Source organism: Geotrypetes seraphini, chromosome 2 (genome assembly GCF_902459505.1).
Source record: "Geotrypetes seraphini chromosome 2, aGeoSer1.1, whole genome shotgun sequence".
NCBI classification, from domain to species: Eukaryota; Metazoa; Chordata; class Amphibia; order Gymnophiona; family Dermophiidae; genus Geotrypetes; species Geotrypetes seraphini.
In genome coordinates this window covers 113,712,572-113,735,264 of record NC_047085.1, presented here as the reverse complement: position 1 = coordinate 113,735,264, position 22,693 = coordinate 113,712,572, and the positions used below count along the sequence as shown (strand labels likewise).

The following is a 22,693-nucleotide window of genomic DNA, read 5'->3' as shown; positions in this document are numbered from 1 at the left end:
GTCCTCTAATATTAGGTGGCGACTTCAATCAAGTTCAGGATATATATATTGATAGATCATCATCCTGTAGATATTCGAAGTCCAAGTCCTTCGCAGCCTTACATGCCCTTAAAGATGCCTTTTCACTAGTCGATCCCTGGCGGTTATTTAATCCAAAGGGTAGGGAGTACTCTCACTTTTCACCACCACACAATACATACACCAGAATAGACTTCTTTCTTTTATCCTCTTCCCTAACTCATGACCTTACAAACACCATTATTCATCCGATCTCTCTTACGGATCATGCGGCTATTTCTCTGCATCTACTTCTCTCTGAGCCTCGTAAAGAATCTCCATCTTGGAGACTGAATAATACTTTACTCTTAGATACTGAAATAGCTGAAAAAATAAGATCCTTCACCACTGAATTCTTTGAATTTAATTCCAATGACCCTGCAGTTTGCCCTTCCATTGTTTGGGAGGCTTACAAAGCTACCATTAGAGGTGAATTAATTAAGCTCGCCTCCTGGAAAAATAAACAATCCATACAAAAAGAGAAAGAATTAGAATCTTCTATCAAAATGTTAGAATTACAACACATGTCTGCTCATTTGTATGACCCGTCCATACATCAACGTATACAAAATCTTAAATACGAATATAATACTTTGGTTTCGTGCACAGCCAGGAGGGATATTTTTATTTCATCCTCTGGTCACTACATGGGTGACAACCTCATGGGCCGTCCTTTGGCTAGATACCTTAAAACTAAATCTAAACGTTTGCACATCGCAGCTGTTCAAGACCCGTCAGGACAGATGGTTAAGACTAGGTCCCTGATTTCTTCTCAATTTGAACAATTCTATACCTCCTTATATAAATCCGAACACTCAGCCTCTGACTTTGAGATAGACTCTTTTCTTGCTCCCTTGATTCCCTCATCCTTATCAGATTCTGTAAAAATGGAACTTGATTCCCCTATCACTATATCTGAAATAGAAGCTGCAATTACTTCCCTGCCCAATAGTAAAGCACCGGGTCCAGATGGCTTCACTAATGAGTTTTTCAAACAATTTCGAACTCTTTTGGCCCCTCATCTTCATACTTATTATGAATTTCTACATTCTACTCCAGATAAACAATTTAATTTTACTGAGGCTACTATTGTAGTTATTCCTAAACCTGACAGAGATCCCACCTTGGTTAAAAATTTCCGCCCCATTTCTCTTCTTAATCTAGATTATAAAATTATGGCAAAACTTCTTTCTCTGAGACTCAATAGAGTGATCCCCTCTCTAATTCACAAAGATCAAGTAGGATTTATTAAACACAGATACATAGGTGATAACTTACGCCTCTTCCATCATGTTAATGCCCATGCTAAAACTCTTTCAGATCCTGTAATCGGCCTGGCTGTTGATGCTGAAAAGGCCTTCGATCGCGTCGAATGGCTCTTTCTTTTCCGAATCCTGAAATGGTATAATTTTGGTTCGTTCTTTATAAAATGGGTTGAAACCCTGTACAAACAACCCACAGCTCGAATCTTGATCAACAATTCCCTTTCCAACAAATTTTCACTTCACAGAGGCACTCGCCAAGGCTGTCCACTCTCCCCTTTATTATTCAACCTAGCTCTAGAACCTCTCCTTTCGGCCATTCGTCAATGTCCCTCAATTAAAGGCATTTCCACTTCCTCTCGACAGATTAAATTAGCGGCATATGCTGATGATGTTCTTCTCTTTATCCGAGATCCTACTAATTCCCTTCCAGCTCTCGTTAACATCGTCTCTCGATATTCCTTGCTCTCTGGATACTCAGTTAATTGGGAAAAATCGGAGATTTTCCCCCTTAATGATCATATTTCTCCCTCAGACCTCACTCAATTTTCTTTCCCATGGTCGCGTGGGGCTGTGAAATACCTAGGTGTCTTGATACATAAAGATCCAATTCACGCTCAAGATCTTAACCTGTCTAAAATCAAAAACGTAGTCCTGAACACTATATCTCGTTGGTCTCCACTATATTTATCTTGGTGGGGCAGGATTGCTTCCATCAAAATGACTCTTGCCCCCCAAATAAACTATATCCTCTCAATGCTCCCATCTTTATGTAAGAAAACATTTTTTCAGTGGCTGGATAAAAAAATTTCTGAATTTGTTTGGAATAAGAAAAAGCCTCGAATTGCTCTTACCAAATTGAAAGCCTCCAAAGTTCATGGCGGTTTAAATTTACCAGATTTCTACTTTTACTATATTGCATCATTGGCCAAATATGGAGCTTATTGGATCACGGACCCCTGTTCCCAGGACCCTCCAGCTTGGTTCGAGATGGAACGATTTATATGTACACCACTACATGTCTCTTGTATGGCAACAATTCCAATCCCTAGACATTTGAGAAGATACTCTCTGTTGAGTGCGACGCAGCATGCCCTTCATCTATTAGATGCGATAGCAGAAATTTCAATCAAAGATAGCCCATTTGTGTCTATTTGGAACAACCCCAAACTCCAACACAACGGAAAGTCACTTTCATGGAAAAGATGGCAGCAGGCTGGGCTATGGTTTCCTCATCAAATAACTACTCAGACCTCTATTGTGCCTTTCAACACACTCTGCTCTACATACTCATTACCTCCTTCCACATTTTCTCAATGGCTTTCCCTCACTGAAGCAATATCCTCTCAGTCCCTACGATTTGACTTTGAGTTATCCATTCACACTATACGCCATTGGTCTTTACTGGCTATATCGAAGGGCAAAGCAATCTCTTTATTTTACAGCATACTAAGGGACAACTCCTTTATCTTTTCTCCTCATTCCATGAAACACTGGGAATCCATACTAACAACCCCTCTTACTGATGTTGACTGGGATCTTTTTTGGTCCTCGACAAATCGTCCTCTCTTATCTTCCAGAGTTTCACAGTCAATGTTCTTCGTCATGTGGAATGCGGTATGGACTCCTTTTCGGATGTGGAAAGCCAACCTTAAACAAAACTCTATATGCTGGAATTGTATGAAGGAGGCCGGAACCCTTGATCATATGCTCTTCCACTGCACTCCAGTTCGCTCCTTCTGGTCTCGCATTTGGGACACTATAAAGCATGTTACTAATTGTTCGGATGAACTTTCTTTGGATATTATAATTCTCAGATCTCAGCACCCCTGCTTTATTCTTTCGAATTGTCCTCCTAAACTTATTGACACTATGTTTGTGACTGCCCTTATGCATATATTGAAGAATTGGAAATCCTCTTCATCATTGGATTATACTTTTTGGTGGAAATCTTTGTGCATGTATCATAAATTTGAATCATATGCTTATGAGAAGAAAAATATTGCTCGACTATCCATGAACATGACACTATGCAACTCACCTTGGAAATTCTTAGACTCCTATGTTAGATCTGTTTCATAGACACTCCTGTCCTTCTCTCTTTCTCTTTCTCTCCTTCTCTTTCTTTTATCTTTTCTCTCCTTCTTTCTTTCTTTCTGTTTTCTTATAAACAGTCCAAGTACTTTGGATCTCTTAGAAGGTTTCAAACCCAATTACAATTGATTGTAGTTACTGCTGTGTTACACTAAGTGTTATTAGTTTCGAGATCCCGGTGTCGTACATGTATCTGAATGCATTTTTGGACTGTATCTTTTCATAAAGCTTAATAAAAATATTGAACTGGAAAAAAAAAAAAAAAAAAAAAAAAAAAAAAAAAAAAAAAAAAAAAAAAGGAAGATAGCTAATGTTACGCCCATCTTTAAAAAAGGATCAAGAGGTGACCCGGGGAACTACAGACCGGTAAGTTTGACTTCGGTCCCAGGGAAGATGGCGGAAGCGCTGATAAAAGACAGCATCGATGAGCATCTAGAAAGGAATAAACTGATGAAAACAAGCCAACATGGCTTCTGCAAGGGAATATCGTGCCTAACAAACGTATTGCACTTCTTCGAAGGAATTAACAAACGGATGGACAAAGGGGACCCCATAGACGTCGTGTACTTAGATTTCCAAAAAGCCTTTAACAAGGTACCCCATGAACTCCTACTGCGGAAACTGAAGAACCATGGGGTGGAAGGAGATGTACATAGATGGATCAAAAATTGTTTGGCGGGTAGAAAGCAAAGGGTAGGAGTGAAGGGCCACTACTCGAACTGGAGGAGGGTCACGAGTGGTGTTCCGGAGAGGTCGGTACTCGGTCCGCTGCTGTTCAATGCATTTATAAATGATCTAGAAACAGGGACAAAGTGTGAAGTAATAAAATTTGCAGACGACACCAAACTATTTAGTGGAGTTAGGACTAAAGAGGACTGCAAAGATTTACAAAGGGACCTGAACAAACTAGGAGAGTGGGCGACGAGATGGCAGATGAAGTTTAATTCTAGAACTCTGGAAGACGGCAGCATCAGCTTAAGCTCTGTGTAAGACTTTTTAAGACAGCCCATTACATCTTCGGTGGTATTTCTTCTAGTGCCTAGCTCTATGAATGAGAACTCGGTGTGAATACTTCCAGTGATCACTTGAAGATCTGTCTTTGCTTGTTAAATTGATTAGTAAGGACAGATCAGAAGAGGCCTAGTGCTGACAGTGGCAGTTGGACTGTGAATTACTTTTGAAGAAGCAGCCTGCTGATATCAGATGATTCAGAAGAGGCTTAATGCTGATAGCGACTGTTGGATTGTGAGTTAATTTTATGAAGTAGTTGGCTCTGCTCCGCCCTATTTCTGACCAGTGGGGGTACCGGCATTTAAATTTAAACAGACTCCTCAAACTGTACAGCTGAACCTACTCACTTTAGAGTCTGCCAATGAAGAGGTAGTGTGGGGGATCTCTGCTCTGTCCCTTTTCCCGATCAGCGGAGGACTCGGCATTTAATTTAAATAGAGTCGGGGTCGTGTGACGCTTGGCTCAGAATCCTTATACTGAACAGCTGAACCCAACCCACTTTGGAGTCAGTAAGTGAGTTTTTCATTGACACCTTTACCTCTCCTGATTACCCTCTTACTGCTGGGCTGGGCGTGTGAGCTTGCTCCGCCCCTAGTCCCTTGCCGGGAGCTCTGAAATTGCTTCAACTGAACGCTGCAAGGAGCCATCTTGTAACTGCTACTGCCCTGCCTTGCTTCCGTCAAGACTGCCTGCCTGCTCCACTGTGAGAAAGTGTGGCCGCTGACTGCCAGGATAAAATCCAAAGACTTCTGTGGTGTTTGTGCTGCTGATACGCTCTGGATCAGCTGTTAGCTGTGTGGAGAAGAAGAAACCTGAGAGGCAGTTTTGTGATACGATCTGGGGCTGTTGACTAGTCTGAAATCTGAATTGACTGCTTTGTTGGAGGTTTTCATCTGTTCTGGCATCCAGCCACCGTTCCCTGCTCATTGACCTGAGTTTTGATCTACCTCCTCCCCACAGCCAGCCGGAAGAGGAGACTCTTTGCCTCAAGCCGCTGCAAGGAAAGCTGCCACCGTTCCCCACCCCTTCTTCCCAGAGCTCACAGCTCATTTCTCTTCCGCCCCTTAGGGGCTCCTGTTGTAGCATGCAGTCAACTTCTTCTTCAACACACAACCAAGTCAATACACCGTGCCCCCTTATAGCCATCACACTCATACTCCCCGTGATGGCATACCACATACCCACCATCACTGGCCAGGGTCGATATGGAGACATAAGAAGCTGCTACCGCGCAAAGCCCAAGAAAATCAATACCCACAACCTCATAAAGATCAAAACTGACACATATGCCCCCATTGCACACAATGTCGCAGCAGCCCTAGTGAATGCCAGATCCGTAAACGACAAAAACCTCGTTCTCACAGATGACATTACAGAGTACAACTGGGACCTCCTACTAGTGACGGAAACATGGCTCAAAGACAATGATGGAGTCACCTTGGGTGCATTATGCCCTCAAGGCTACCAAGCACTGGCATGCTCCCGTCCCAACAAGAGAGGGGGAGGGGTGGCAGCGATCGCCAAATTCAAGTTAAACCCACGCCAAATACACTCCATAACACTATCAGACCTAGAATGCCTCGTTTTCTCAATAGGCCACAATAAAAAAAATTACAATCATACTAGTCTACAGAGCACCCTCTTCTCCTATGTCTGCGCTCGATGAACTGCTAACCATTATAAGCAACCTATCCGTAATCCATAAACAAATCATAGTCCTAGGCGATCTCAACTTCGCGGACTACCCAGAAGTCACGGGCGCCCCACGAGATTTCATCAAAACTCTGTCAGATCTAGGACTCACTCAACAAGTCACCTCTCCAACTCATTCCTCTGGAAACACACTGGACCTAATCTTTCTCCCAGATGGCCCACAAATTGACCAGATAACATCCTCGCCGACAAACATCGTGGTCCCCTGGACCGATCACCATATAATCACGTTCAGCCTGCACACCAGAGTTAAAGAGAAGCAGACCGAATAAATTCCCAGGAAACAATTACGTTTGACCCAAAATCAGTAAACCCAACCACATTTTCCCACGGCATCTCCAAACTACAACTAGGCACTAACTCCCTAGAAGAGAAGGCACTGACCTGACACTAAGGCATTAAAGCACTCTATGAGAACCTAGCAAAAGTCAAGGTGATTAAACCTAACTCACAACCATTCTCTTCACCCTGGTTTACAGAAGACCTGAGAGTACAAAAAAGGAGAGTTAGAAAAGCAGAAAATACTTGGCGCAAAACTCTCAGTGACCAGGACAAATCCTCCTGGACAAACTTGCTGCAAAACTACAAACTAGCCACACATGAAGCAAAGAAAGCTCATTTCACTGCTCTACTATCAAAGTACCCAAGCAGATCAAGGGCCATCTTCTCATTAACGAAAAACCTATTCTCCTTATCCCAAGGTCCAATGCATTCCCTGCAAATGAACCTAGACTGCGAATCCCTCTCCACCTTCTTCCATGAAAATATCAAAGATACACGCAAATCTGGACTCTGAGGCCAAAGCACTCCCATTCATCCCAGAGACTGCCCAAGATGACAATCCACCCAAGATGGAAACCTTGAACAGTTTCAAACCGATCTCCCACAATGACCTCAAAACAATAATCAACTCCGGACGCCCCGCAACCTCGATCCTGGACCCATGTCCCTCCACTACACTGCTGAACACAAATGAGGTATTCCTGGAATCCATCCTACCCCTAATAAATGAGTCCCTTATGACAGGTGTAGTTCCACGGAGCTGGAAATCAGCCATAGTAAAACCACTCCTGAAAAAAACAACCATGGACCCAGACAACCCAAGCAGCTTCAGACATATCTCAAACCTCCCATTCATCTCAAAAATATTGGAAAAGACTGTACTCACGCAATTGCAAGACTTCATGGAGACAAACGCCACCCTCTCCAACTTCCAATCGGGCTTCAGGAAACACCACAGCACAGAAACTGTGCTTTTGGACATCCTAGATGACTGCTGGAAAATCCTAGATGATGGAAATGATGCATTGCTGGTACTATTAGACCTCAGTGCCGCCTTCGACACCATAGACCACTCTCTCCTCTTGTCCAGGCTAAAGTCCATTGGAATCCGTGACAATGCACTTAAATGGTTCTCTTCATTCCTGAACGACAGATCGCAGAGAGTCCTACTAGGAAAATCCTTATCTGAACCCAAACCACTCCACTATGGAGTGCCTCAGGGAGCTTTACTTTCACCTCTCCTCTTCAACCTCTATGCCAAACCAGTACTGGACATAGTGGGTAAACACCGCATCAGAATCCACTCCTTCGCTGATGACCTACAACTCTATCTTCCCCTAGGCCGTCACCAAGACACACAAATCAAATATCTCCAGTCTTGCTTAACTGAAATAAAGTCTTGGATGACCGTAAACAAATTACAGTTAAATGAATCCAAGACAGAACTTCTCTGGATGCACAAAGATTTATGCATATACCCCCGTCCGTCCTTTTCCTGGGCCACAAATACCCTTACACCCAAAGACAACGTCCGCAGCCTAGGAGTAACTCTTGACTCTAATTTATCAATGACAGATCATGTATCCAAACTAGTATCATCCTCCTTCTACTACCTCCGCCAGCTAAAAACCATACGTGCCTACTTCTCAGAATATGAATTTGCCCAACTACTCTACGCTTTTGTTCTATCCCACGTAGACTATTGTAACGCTCTATTAGTGGGCCTGCCTACCAAAACTCTCTCCCGCCTCCAAAGGGTGCAAAACACTGCAATCCACCTTCTGAAAAACCTAGGTATCCGCGACCATGTTACCCCTGCATTAGCTTCCATGCACTGGCTGCCCATTCAAAAACGCTGCACCTTCAAGGCCCTGCTCCTCGCTTTCAAAACCTTCCATGAAACGATTCCGTTCTACATGAAAACCAAACTACAAATCTACTTCCCAAAACGACCACTGAGGTCCCAAGGAGAAAAATGACTGACCATACCTTCTGGATGCTCCCTCAAAACTGAAACTGCCCGCAAACGCTCCTACTCACATTTCATACCCAAACTTTGGCACACAATCCCTCCATCTGTCAGATCACTAGATGGACTCTGGAACTTCAGGAAGGCCGTGAAAACCTTCCTCTTTACTAACCCAGCGCCTTAAAGTCATTCACCCTGAAATGCCACCCAGTCAACTCACCTATATCACTTAATTTCACCAGATGCTACTTAGTACATATGTTTTATTGTTATGTCTTTATTGTAATTTATATAAACTGTCATCTATATTGTAATTTATGTAAAATGTCATCTCTGCACTGTCTGGATTATTATGGATGTACTTTGTAACCCGTTCTGGGCTCTTTTGGGAGGATGGGCTAAAATTCGAATAAATAAATAAATAAATAATGTAGAGAAATGTAAAGTCTTGCATATAGGAAACAGCAACCCGAAGTACAGCAATACGATGGGAGGGCTGGTAATGAGTGAAAGTACCCAAGAAAATGACAATGGGGGGGGGGGGGGTAATAGTGGACAACACAATGAAGCCATCGGCATAGTGCGCAGCGGCCTCTAAGAAGGCAAATAGAATGCTGGGTACTATCAAGAAAGGTATTATAACCAGAACGAAAGAAGATATCCTGCCGTTGTATGGGGCAATAGTGCGCCCGCATCTGGAGTACTGCATCCAATATTGATTGCCATACCTTAAGAAGGATATGGCGATACTCAAGAGGGTCCAGAAAAGAGCGACACGATTGATAAAAGGTATGAAAAACCTTTCATACGCTGAAAGATTAGAGAAACTGGGGCTCTTTTCCCTAGAAAAGCAGAGACTTAGAGGGAACATGATAGAGACTTATAAGATCATGAAGGGCATAGAGAAAGTGGAGAGGGACAGATTCTTCAAACTTTCAAAAACTACAAGAATGAGACGGAATTCAGAAAAATTGAGAGGGGACAGATTCAGAACCAATGCTAGGAAGTTCTTTTTCATCAAAAGGGTGGTGGACACCTGGAATGCGCTTCTGGAGGGTGTGATAGGACAGAGTACGGTATTGGGGTTCAAGAAGGGATTAGATATTTTCCTGAAGGAAAAGGGGATAGATGTCAGTTCTGCTGTTGGGAATGTAAAGATTTTTTTCTTTGACATGTCAATTATTTTAAAAACAAGGTATGTTCAAACAAGAAAAGTATGCATAGCCTCTGGGCAGATGGAAACAATGCAGAATAGGGCAATTTTCTGTGTTTTGATGCCTCCATAATGCAGTTGGAATTATGAAGCCTACATACAATAAAGATACAATAAAGATGAAATTTGCATAGCTTGATGCTTTTCCCATCAGAGAGCACATTGGTGTTGGAAGAGTACTTGGCTTGAACTACTTTGCTATGGCCTTCCTTATGAGACCTAAAAAATACAGCTTAGATCGGAGAAGGTTATCATGGCTGTACTGGGCCATGGCACGCTCTCACCTGGAATACTGCATCCATTACTGGTCGCTGTACATGAAGAAGGACACGGTACTACTCAAAGGGGTCCAGAGAAGAGCGACTAAAATGGTTAAGGGGCTGGAGGAGTTGCCGTACAGTGAGAGATTAGAGAAACTGGGCCTCTTCTCCCTTGAAAAGAGGAGACTGAGAGGGGACATGATCAAAACATTCAAGATACTGAAGGGAATAGATTTAGTAGATAAAGACAGGTTGTTCACCCTCTCCAAGGTGGGGAGAACGAGAGGGAACTCTCTAAAGTTAAAAGGGGATAGATTCTGTACAAACGTAAGGAAGTTCTTCTTCACCTAGAGAGTGGTGGAAAACTGGAATGCTCTTCTGGAGGCTGTTAAAGGGAAAAACACCCTCCAGGGATTCAAGACAAAGTTAGACAAGTTCCTACTGAACCGGAACATACGCAGGTAGGGCTGGTCTCAGTTAGGGCACTGGTCTTTGACCTAGGGGCTGCTGCGGGAGCGGACTGCTGGGCACGATGGACCACTGGTCTGACCCAGCAGCGGCAATTCTTATGTTCTTATGTAGGGTGCCAAATAGTGATCCATACTGTATGAGAGCTGTTTTCAAAGTATGAAGATAGAAGACAAGAACATAATCATGGTGACCGACAGCAAAAAAAAAAAAAAGACCACAATGGCCTATCTAGTCAACTGAGTTGAGATTTGTCCATTTTGGATAGATGCACATAAGAATTCCAACCAGGGAAAGATTTACCGCTTGGTGGATTCTAGGTAAATAAGTGCTTTGAGATCCTCATTGTAGCAAAAATGCTAATCCTCTGTGTATTACAAGGACTGCATTTTGATGACAAATTTTAATTGTGATTAATTGTTCAATTAGAAATTTTAATTGTGATTAATCTTGGAATTAAAGGACCAATATCAAAAGCAAGCAGAAAAAACTAGCAAAATTGACCTCCCCTCCTAACTAACATATTCCAGTTAATAAATTCAATATAACAATCTTTTTCTAACTTTGTTCTCTAGACATCTTGTTTTTCCATCGTGTTGGATGCAGTTTTTCTTTTCTGCTTTCCTGTCTGTCTTTTGCATCTCCCTTTGTTTCCTGCTGTTCTCCCACAGTCCTAAGCTAACCTACAATCAGCACACTCCTAAAACCACGTACCTACCACATACATACCAACACATCCAACACTACTCCTCATACATTCCCCCCCACACACTATTTGCCAACCATACCACAAATCCATAGATCAAAGACTAGTGCTACGGTTCACCGATTCACTTCGGGTGAATTGATTCGAATCGATTTAAAATAAAAATAAAAAATCGGCTTCCCAATTTGGACCCTCCCCCCCTAAAGCAGGAGCGGCAGCGCAGCTCTGCTGGCCGTCCGCTGCCGCACCTGCTTTAGAGAGCGAGGAGGGAGGGTCAGTCGGGAAGTGCTGCTGTACGGCTTCCCCCCCTTGTGTCCGGCTTCCCCCCTGGCCTCCCGCTTTCCCCCTGGCCTTCCCGCACTGTTTACCTTCTAGTTGCAGCCTGCACAGAAGATCGCAGTTATAGTGTCTTTGCAAACTGCTTTTAGCTGTTTCCTCCGCCGTGATCCTGCCTCTGACGTCAAAGGAGGGGCAGGACCGCAGCAGAGAAAACAGCTCAAAGCAGTTTGCAAAGATGCAATAACCGCGATCTTCTGTGCAGGCTGCAACTAGAAGGTAAACGGTGCGGGGAGGCCAGGGGGAACACAGAGGCCTTTCCGGGGGTGTGTGTGTGCACAGTCCTTCAGAGTGGGGGTGGGGCAGGCCTTGGGGGGGTGCAGGCCTTTAAGGGGGGGACAGACCTTCAAAGGGGGGACAGGCCTTCAAAGCGGGGACAGGCAAGGGATGGTAGCATAGGCCTTTAAGGGGGGACAGACCTTTAAGGGGGGGACAGGCCTTTAAGGGGGCGACAGACCTTCAAAGCAGGGACAGGCCTTCAGGGATGGGGGGACAGGCCTTCAGGGGGGAACAGACCTTCAGGGGAGGAGGGCCCTGGTATAGAAGTACATGGAGGGAGGAAAGGGGGGGTTCAAAGAGACGTGCATATGTCAGACTTTGGGGGGGAAGAAATAATGGGTCTAAAAATAGACGAGATGGAGAGAGATAATGGACAATGGGATTTAGGGAGGGAAGGAACAGAAAGGGAGAGAAGTTGGACACAAGGGATGGTGTGGAGGGGGGATAGAGATACTGGATAGGAGGGTAGTTGGGAAAAGAAAGGGAGAGATGGTGGACCCTGGGGTGGTGAGGAAGGAGGGAGAGATGCTGGATGAAAGGATAATTAAGAAAAGGTGGATCTGTGGATGGAGACGGAAAAAAAAGAAAGATGCCAGACCTCCGGGGGAGGGAAGGGAAACAGAAGGGGAGGACAAAGATGGCAGACGGATGGTTAGCACGGAGAAAGAAGGAGACCCTAGCAAGCAAATTATCAGAAGACAACCAGAGCCTGGGACCAACAAGATTTGAATAATGACCAGACAACAAAAGGTAGAAAAACTAATTTTATTTTCCATTTTGTGATTACAATATGTCAGATTTGAAACGTGTATCCTGCAAGAGCTGGTGTTAGACTGCAAATGTGAGCTAGGATTTAACAGAGAGAGGAAAAGTCTTTTTTGTTTGTCTATTTTGTTTATACCACAGCACCAGTGTGGTTAGGAGAAGGCAAAGGGGGTGAAGAGGTTATAAAATAAACCCACCAGAATGTTTGAAAAAAACACCCAATTGGGCAGGAAAATCGAATCGAATAACCAATTCAATAGGCTGAATCGAATCAAAATTTTTTTTCCTGAATCGGGCAACACTATTAAAGACTCCTACACACATTTCTTCACTCTTTTACAATCCACATAAACATATTACATTAGTGATTTCTATTCCTTGCAGTTCAAGGTAGATTACAAATGAATTGTCAGGACATTAGAAGTGTGTTGGGAGTAGTTAGTACATTTCTTTAAGTTGCTAAGGATTATATCTGAATTGTCATGATATTAGAAGTACATAAGGAGTAGTTGCAGGTGATGCTTGGGGTAGTTTAGACTGTGTTAGTTCGGTTTTATGTGATTTTTGAATAGAAGGGTTTTTATTTCTTTTTTGAAGGTTTTGTAGTCTGTGGTCGACGTCAATAGATTGTAGAGTTGGATGTCAAGTGTTGCAGCTCGAGTGGCTAGGAGGTTGTCGTATAGTTTTTTTTGTTTGACGTTTTTGGTTGGAGGATGTGTGAATGGTGCATGGGTTCTCTATGTCTGGTTGAGGTGGATTGAATTAGTCAATTGTTCCAATAGGAATTGTTCCAATAGGCTGGGCTGTCTCTGTTTATTGCTTTAAATAGTACAGTAAAATTTGAAGTGTACTCTCGCTTTTATTGGGAGCCAGTGTGAGTCGTGGTATGCCTCTGTGATGTGGTCTAATTTCTTCAGTGAGTAGACCAGTCTTAGGGCTGTGTTTTGTATTGTTTATAGTTGTTTCATCATGGTTGCTTGGCAAGGGAGATATAGTATGTTGCAGTAGTCTATTAAACCTAGGATTAAGGATTGTACCAAGAGTTGGAATTGTTTTCTGTCAAAGAATTTTCAAACTTGTCTTAGGTTTCTCATGACTGCAAATGATTTTTTTTTTTGTTATTGTTTTGTTGATTTGTGGCTGCATTGTATAGCCTCTGTCTATCAGTAGTCCCAATGCACCATTTCATCCACTTTGATATGTACATACCCTCTCCCACTAGTATCAAGAGGAAGCAGGGTGCGTTCTCACTGAGGTGTGCTCCATTGTATATGCTGAGTCTCCTAAGCCCCACCTTCAGGCTAAAATTGTATAGGTGCCAGAAAGCCTTGCCAAGTGATTCATTGCAGATCCACTGCTCTAACACTCCCCTTTTCATGTTGCCTTGCGTAGTTTCCTCATGCTCACCCTGAATACAATAGACAGCAGGACAGACATTTATAAGACATATTGCCACCTTTTGCTCTCTGATTGCCATTTATCTGTTTAATTCTCTGTCATCACCGTCATCTCTATATTCTCTCTTTCTTCCCCTTCCCCTACCTACAGTTCTACACCTCCTGCTCTCTCTGTCAATCCCTCCCTCCTCCTGCTTTACCTTGTCTTGCAGAGGTCCCTGACAACAGCACTGATAACACATGATATATATACACTGCCTGTATCCTGCTCCATAGCTGTCTCTCTGACCTGTTCTGTCCATGCAGAAACAAGATGTTGTGTCAGAGTGAGTGGGATGGATCAGAGGGAAAGTTCTAGAGCAGGACGTGGGCAGCATACGTGTATTACTAGAATGTTTTGGTCTACTACAAGACCAGTTAAGGTAGACAGGTAGGTGGGTTGGGAAGAACTGAGAGAGAGGGCAAGATGCGAAATCACAGGCGGAGGGAAGGAAGAGGAGGATAGATGAGCCAGAGAGATGCTGGGGGAAAAAAACAGATGGTGAGATCATGCTAGAGATGCTACAGTGCAATTAATTTTATTAACCATGATTAATTATTTTTAACAACAATTAACATTCAACCCTAGTAGCATACAAGGTTGTAGATAATCTTGTTCCAAAACTTCTTTTTCAAACTTCCAAATGTTATGAATGTGCCCTTCCTTTTAGCAACAGGTAGTTTTGAAATAGTTTAAGGGGGCAGCAAAAGATACTCCCATGTAAATGACTTGCACCTGGCTATCCACCTAATTGGGCACTGCTGCCGAATATTAGCACAGACTGCACCCTTCACTATCCAGGTAGTACTGTGCATTCTGGGGGTGAACTCTGGGTGGAGCTGGCTTATCCAGGTACAGCACCTGGATAGCTCACCGGCCAGATAGAACTGCATTAAAAAAACAGTTCTATTTTTGCCTTGTCAGCTAGCCAGGTACCGGAACTGAATATTGGCCAGTACCCAGATAACTTTTGGGTAGCATCCAAAGGGTCCTGTGGTCTCTCCTCCCTTCCCCCCCCCCCCACATAGCATTGGCCTCCTCTGTCTTGACCCTTCTGAGAAGCATTGCCCCCCCATCCCAACCTCCCAAAGAACACTGGCCCTCTCCCTCCCAACCCCCTGAAAAGCATCAGCTCCCTCCCTCCTAAAGAGCACTGCCATCCCCAACAAGAGTCAACTCTTCTCCCTCCCCTTAAGATCATTGATCTTCCTCAATTCCAGTTCCTTATATGGAACTCAGTATCCCACCATCTCGATCTGCTGCTGTGAAATCATCATATATAATTAGGGCTTCTATTCTTTATAAATTATAAATTTAAGTGTTTATTTTCTATTTAATTAGGGGGGTTCTCAGAAAGTGCATTAAAAAGTCAGTTTATTGGTGTTTTCATGCCACACCTTGTTTTGGTTTATAATTATTTACTATATGGTTCCCTTAAAATTAAGTAAAGATATGCTTGTAAGAAATATGGGATGGGAAATACAATGTCTTTTTTCATTCTTACAGGGGATATAATCTTGAAAAAGCCTCACGGCGAAACATGTCGATGTGACAAGCCCCTACCCGATCCTATTAAGGAAACAACATATATTTAAGATAAGTCAACTTCTATTGCAAAAAAATTTTTTATTGCAAATATTTATGAGAGCACTATGCACTTTATAAAAGAAAAGGAATTAAAATAAAGAAAAACAGATAAAAATTATTAAAACTATTAAAAATTTTTTTAAAAAATATTCTTTGAATGGGTGAATGAAGAAGCCACAGCCATAGCCACTAAGATCATTTTGTATCGCCGAGAAAAACGAGCGAACAATAATGGCATGTCTGAAGCTCTAAACAGCCAATTATACAGTAGTTGATGAGATAGTAGTGACATTAGTCCTTTGATATTGAACATAAATTATGGACCAATGTTGAAGAAGAGACTGGGTTATATACCTTGTATTGATACATATCTTTTCCTGTGGAATCAAATGAGTTTGTTTGAACTTTGTAAGAGTCATCAGCACAGAAAAAAAATGCACAGACACTGAGAAGAGGATACAAGTTTGACATCTTTGTCCTTCTTGAGATAGATTTGAACCTCACTAACCTCACCGAAAATATAACAGCTTGCATAACAAAACTTCAATCTTGGGCCCTCTCTGTACAAATGAAGCTGAATGAGTCCAAAACAAAACTATTCTGGCTTGGCCCAAAATTAGATCAGTTACCCATGCTCATTCCACTATTTTCTGGTCCCATACTGCAGATCGAATTCTCAAGCAAAGTTTTGGGCATCATTATTGACTCTACACTTTCCTTTAATGATCATCTCAACTCTCTGGTAAAAAAAAAAATGTTTTTTAATGTAAAATTTGATAAATAAAAAATAAAAAAAAAATAAAAATGTTTTTTTACTCTTCACATGTTGAGGAAAGTGAGATCCTGCTTCCGTCAACAACATTTTGCTGTCCTTGTACAATCAATCATTCTTTCCAGACTGGACTATTGTAATTCCATCTATCTATGTCTATCCAAGAAAAATCTTCAAAGACTTCAGCGGATCCAGAACACTGCGGCTAGGTTGCTCTTTGCAAAAAGCAAATTCGATCATGTTTCCCCGCTTCTGTCAAAACTTCACTGGCTTCCGGTGATTTCTAGGATTCACTTTAAATGTACCTGCCTAATTTTCAAGATCCCACATGTCATTCTTCCTCCCCTAATCTCACTATCCTAACATTACCAGATCCGCCCACATACTCAAACTATCTTTCCCCTCGTTAAAAGGTGTCAAGTATGCAGGTAAATTAGGGAAATCCCTTTTCTTCAAATTCACTGAGCTTTGGAATAACCTCCCTGCCCCGCTGCGGAACCTAGGCTCATTCCAATTATTCCGAAAGCATCTGAAAACCTGGCTTTTCTCCAAAACGTAAAGCTATCTATTTAAAATGTAAAGCTAGCTATCCTCTTCATAACCTCAAATTTCTTATTATGTCCTTCCCTTATTTATTGAATTACCTGTAAACCGTGTCGAGCTCTATCTTTATGGAGATGATGCGGTATACAAACTTAAGGTTTAGTTTAGTTTAGTACAAGACAAGTTGGGGACGGGAGAGAGAATTCTAAGAGAAATGGTGTGTTTTTGGTATTTAATCAATAAAAACCTTTTTTTTTTGTTTTGCATTGGGGTGTTTTGTGTTTCTCAGTTAAAATCAGAAGCCCTAGTTATTCTCTTCATGGTCATCTCTATATCATTCTCCCTACAAGACCGTATTGCTCTCTCTGCCTCTCCAGTGCATAACTCTGCATCTGCAGAAAACAAAGTTAGAAGGATACGCTTAAAACTAAAGGGTTCCTTTTATGCCACTGTTGACCAAATAGTGACCATGTGAAACCACTTCCCCCCCCAAAAACAAAAATACATGCCTGCTTCTGCTTGCTCATTGGGGCCTTACTTCTTGATTATTAGGCGTTGAGGACTATTATAATTGGATTGTGCTGCCAAGCAGTACAAGATCCAATTATAAAAAGTGCTTTGGAAAAAAACAGGTGGTAAACTGCCTGTATCACACAGAGGTCTGTTTTGTTTCTTTGTAAGCAGTGATAAAGCAGTCTCCTTCAATCAGAAATATGTCCGTGTAAACACAGGCAGTGCTGACATCCATATTTATTTTAATTTCAAAAGATCTCTGGAATCTAGCAGTGAGAAGCTGCCTTGTTAAAACAGCAGCCGGCTGCTCCTGGTGCACTGTGATGCCGTTTTATAGAAGCCACACAGTCCATAAAAGCGCTCCTCGCCACACTCTGCCAGAAGGGAAAGGCAACTTCATTACAGTATGTATAAAGCCAGCTGCTGCTGGGGGTGAAAGAACTGGATAATTTTGCACTGTGACAGAACTGTGAATCCCATTAACAGCACAAAATTACTTTCTGTGGATAACTGCAGGGTACTAAGAACCAGAACACACATCTTTTGCCCCAAAGGATTTCCTTCCCTTTGGTGTGTTAACATCTCTCTTTCCCTGGTCTCTGGCCTGCTCTTCTTCCTGCCTTTGAGCTTGACTGACATAGAGGGGTCAGTACTCTTCTCTTCCATGATATTCACCAGGGGGTAGGATGGAGGGGAAATACATTCATGGATATGCATATATTCAACCCTAAAATGCAAATTTGAAATTGAAAACAGCAATGTAACTTACCTGAAGAGAGAAGTACATTTTGAATCTCCTTGCTTTTCTCAAAATTGCACAGTTATTTTCATATGGAAAATACTATACACTACAGTATTTGGCAAATAATATTCAGCAGGTAGTGTGAGTGTTTCCATATATGTTGACTGCCACCAACTAAAATAGACCCAGCTATCTAGCACTGTCACCGGATATCCGGGTGTTTTGCAGCACTTGGAAACTATCTGGTTATGAATGATAGTCAATGCCATGCCCACATAGTTATTCAGAACTACTTTTTATGTGACCCAACATGTTTGATTGACTAACTGGACACTGGCACTGAATATTGATGGTGCCTGGATAACTCCAGGCTTTGCGGCAATTCTACTCCTGGTTTACCTTGGCACTAATTGGAGAGTTCCAGGTGATCAGAACAGACATTCAGAAACCATAGCCAATAAATTGACACTTAATATCTGCTCCTGGGCCAGCCACATGTTTCAACCAAGCAGAAGCCTCCCCAGCCCTATTAAATTGCTTTAAGTAGCAACCTGATTTTTAATAACTTTGCCTTCTATAGTTAATAAACAATAGAACAGAAGGTCCCAACCATTTTGTTTGTGTGAACCTCTTAACCTCCATTCAGGGACCCTCTATATATCACCACCACTTTTTTCTGACCCTTTCCCCTCAGTACAAGCCCTCTTTATCTCCTGTCTCCACCAGTATCGCTCCTTTCCCCCAGCCAGTCAATGCTGAACTCTCTCTCTTCTCCCCCAAACATTCCCTACCAGTCATTCTCTCCTTATGGTCATGTTCCTCCAGTCAATCTATCTCCCTCTTTCCCTCCAGCTAGTCCCCACCATTAGTACTTCCATTTCTCTTCACCTGTTGATGCTGCACTGCTATTCCCAGGCCCTGTAAGACAATATTGGTTTCAGTGTGCCTATTTCCACAGTTGCTTGTGATTATACCCTCTTGCCCCCATCAAAGTGAAAGTTTCTGCATCTGGCAAAGCAGGGACTCAGTGGGCCCTGGGCAGGAGAGCCAAGATGGGCCCCCTCCCAACACACCCCTGGGTATAGCACCCCCCCTGTGTGCCCCCCCCCCCATGTCTGGAACCTCCCCTTCCCTCACTCAGCCTCCTATCTACCCACTACAGTGGCAGAAACAGTGCTAAAGGCTGCCTCTCTGGATGGCAAGATCTTTCCTCTGCTGTGTCCTGCCACTCTGATGCAACTTCCTGTGGGCGGGATGTGGCAGAGGAAAGGTTCCACTGTCTCTGCCATTGTAGTATGTGGAGGACCCAACAGATGGGTAAGTAGCTAAGTATGGGGAGGAGGTGCTAGACTCCGGGTTTGCGCAGGGGGTGAGACATGCTGGATCTGTGCGTGTGGAATTGATGATTTAGCTGCAGGCAGCGCCTACCATTGGGTGGCCCTGGGCATTTTGCTGGGCTCGCTCAATGCTAGCTAAACCTGCCCTCACGGTTGCTGCTACTTCCAGCTCCTACAACTACTTATGCTTCCATTACTATCTTTGCAGTCATTACTGATCCTGCCTCTGCAACAGCCTCTATACTCTGCTTGAATAGATTTCTCTTCTGTGTTCTGCAAACCCTAGGAGTATGTGGACCAATGGTTAGGAACCACTGCAAAAGAAAATATCGTACACTACAGTTTTTCATCAAAAACCCCCATATAAATTCAGAATAATATTATTAAAAAATTCTTTGCCTGCTATAGTAAATGAATTTGAATAAACTTTGTTCTTCCTGTATACATAAGCGATACTAATTACTTTATTAGTTTAAGAAGTGTCTCCTCACCTTAGAGGCATCGTCTCCTTCATCTTCATGAACTGAACTGGATGGTGAAGGAGTCGCAGACTTGCTTCCTGGTGGCGATGGGGAGTTATGAGAAACGTTGTTTCCTCCCATGTTCAAACCAAGCTGAGTGCTGAGCTGTGACTGGTTAATAGTGGTCAGCTGACCATGTTGCATCATTCCTTGCTGCCTAATATCAGCAGGTTGGACTGGTGGTCTCATAGCTGCCATCTGTGGGTGAGATGCGTACTGAGTTCTTTCAGTATTCCGTAGCTCTTGCATCTATAAAATTGAAAGGGGAAACGTGTGACTTCCAAATTATCTTGTTCCTAGAAACAGGTTTTCACTGTCACTGGATAGCAGTTTAGCCTTTGAGACGATTAAAGAGATTTTCAGTTCAGCAGGTTATACATACGTGTGCCCCCTAATTAACACCTGTGAAATAAAAATGCTTATGATTTTACTCTGTTTCTCTTTGCAGAAAAGTCAGTGATTGAACAGTTGCTATCAAATGTGGATGCCAGTATAATAAAGTGTGTTAATTTTTGCTGTTAATATGCTCATGTTAAGAGTCCATGTTAATGACACTCAAATCAGTTTTGATTTAATTTACTAGCATTAAAGTAGGTGCATTACCATGGATGCTAATGCAAAAACCTAACTACCCCTCCCTGAGGTGTAATGAATTTTACATTAATGGGTCTGCATTAAATGTGGTGGATTTTAACATACATTGCTTTCTAGATACTAACAAGTAATAAGCTGTTTTGTATAGTTGTGCACCTCACTGCCTCATTTTAATGCAAAAATCCTTTTTTCCCTTATTACATATGTTTTTTAACCATGAAAACTGTCTTGAGATAATTAATTGGGGGTTAAAAATATTGTTAATGCGCATGAACGGGATTTTGAAGCCTCTTTACTAAAGCTCAGTGTACAGACTAGTTCTTCCCTCTTCCAAACTAGCTCATTATGAAATCTAAAAGAAAATCAGCTTACTGTTTCATCTCACCTTTTCTTTGGAATGGTTTGCCACCTCTGATCAGGATGGAACTATCTTTTCCCAAATTTAAGTCTATTTTAAAAACGCATTTGTTTAAAAAAATGGATTTTAACTGTTTCCTTCAGGAAGACTGATCTGAATAAGATGACACAATTGGATTTTAAGTATGATTGGTTACTTACCGTATATAGACTTTACTATAATTTTATGGCATTCTTTTCCTTTGTTCTTTGCTTTTAATTGTAAGCTGCCTAGACCTTTTGCATTGGTGGGATATCAAAATAACAATAAACATAAGCACAAGGTCAGCAGATTTGTCCAAGAAAAAGAAAAGAGGATATGTGGCCCTGCCCCCAGCTCTGCCCCATCCCTACACAAATCTCAGCTCCACCCAAAGTTCGCCCCCAGATTGCCCAGCATTACCTGGATAGTGCAGGTGCAGTTTGTGCTAGTATTCGGCAGCAGTGCCCAATTAGGTGGACTGCCCGGGTGCCCGGTGGGATTTCCAAAACCTGGAAATTTGCCCAAGTTTGGAAGGCCCTGAACTCGGGGTTGCGTCTGGAGGACCTCTCAGCATGTGCGAAGGCGATATGACATGCTCAGAGGCCCTCCATATGAGGCCTCGAGCTTGGGAAAGAAGAGTCGAAGTTTATGTGGTGGAGGAGCTGGGGGCGAAACAGGGCAGGGCTGGGCAGAGTAGGGGCAGGGCTAGGGGTTGGAGCAGGGCTGGCCCACCTACTCTCTTTTTTCCAGATGAAATCTGGTAACTCTAGCTACCACACACCATGGTAGCTGCTTAGTTATTAAACATCTACCTATATGTGCAGCATTTCAATGGATGGAGAATAGAGCAGGCAAATTTGTGATTGGTACATTGACCCTTTCTCTAAATAAAATACAGGAATTATTTATTTATTTATTTATTTAGTGCCTATTGTTCCTAGTGCATACATGTACATTATTGCACCAGCTTCAGAGCGGATTCATGGTAAACACCTACTTTTCTTGTGGTACAGTGTTCCCCCGCAAATTTGCTGTTTGCAAACTCACTCATTCACGGTCTGCTCTGACGCTTCTTCCTGTAGTAAAGTCGGGCTACACCAATCAGGAGCTGCGTGTCAAAGCAGCTCCTGATTGGTCTAGCCCGACTTTACTACAGGAAGAGGTGGTAGGAGCAGACCGCGAGAGATTTTCTTCAGCTGATGGCGCTTCAGCTGCACTCTCCTGCCTCTCCAGCTGCCCTCTCCAGCTTTTTGACAAGCAAAAAACCGTATTTGCGGTTTTTCAAAATTCACGGGGGGGTCCTGGAACGGAACCCCCCGTGAATTTCAGGGGAGTACTTTAATTCTATAAAAATGCACAGGTTTATTTGCTACCTTTACACAATAGGCTCAGCATATCCACATATGTGTCTTTCCTGCCTAGGTGCCAAGACATAAAATTACACTCTATGTAAAGGGGGGAAGAATCAACATGGATTACTGTTAACTTGGTTTGATTTATCATGAGCTAGGATATGTTACCACAAGTTGAGTTACTTTAGCATAAAATGAGATCATGTGCTAAAATAACTCAATTTGTAGTAAAATAACCTGACCTAACCGAAGCCCACATTAATAACTTCCCCCCCTCCCCCCGTTAGTCCAATGAAAAGGTATCACCCTATTTTTTTAATGCTTTATTTATTAATCTTTTCTTCTGAAAGGGAAGAGAAATTGCAGTCTAAGAGAAATTGAAGGAGAGGGTCATAGAGTTGGGGATGAGAGAAAAATGCCCTGTAAGGAAGTGTGATAAGAACAGCTGAAGGAAAATGTCAGAACATCTAGGGAGTGAGAAATAAAGAAGGACTGAGAGAG

The 22,693-nt window shown here is 42.6% G+C and overlaps 1 protein-coding gene across 7 annotated transcripts in view; it reads right to left on the bottom strand.

The window, feature by feature from the left end:
- Positions 1 to 22,693, bottom strand: part of TOX (thymocyte selection associated high mobility group box) — a 650,413-nt gene that overhangs the window by 105,219 nt on the left and 522,501 nt on the right. For all 7 annotated transcript variants that reach the window (XM_033933702.1, XM_033933701.1, XM_033933696.1 and 4 more), the window contains one exon: positions 19,838 to 20,116. In XM_033933702.1, coding sequence (XP_033789593.1) covers positions 19,838 to 20,116 — 279 coding nt within the window. The remainder of the gene's footprint in view (positions 1 to 19,837; positions 20,117 to 22,693) is intronic.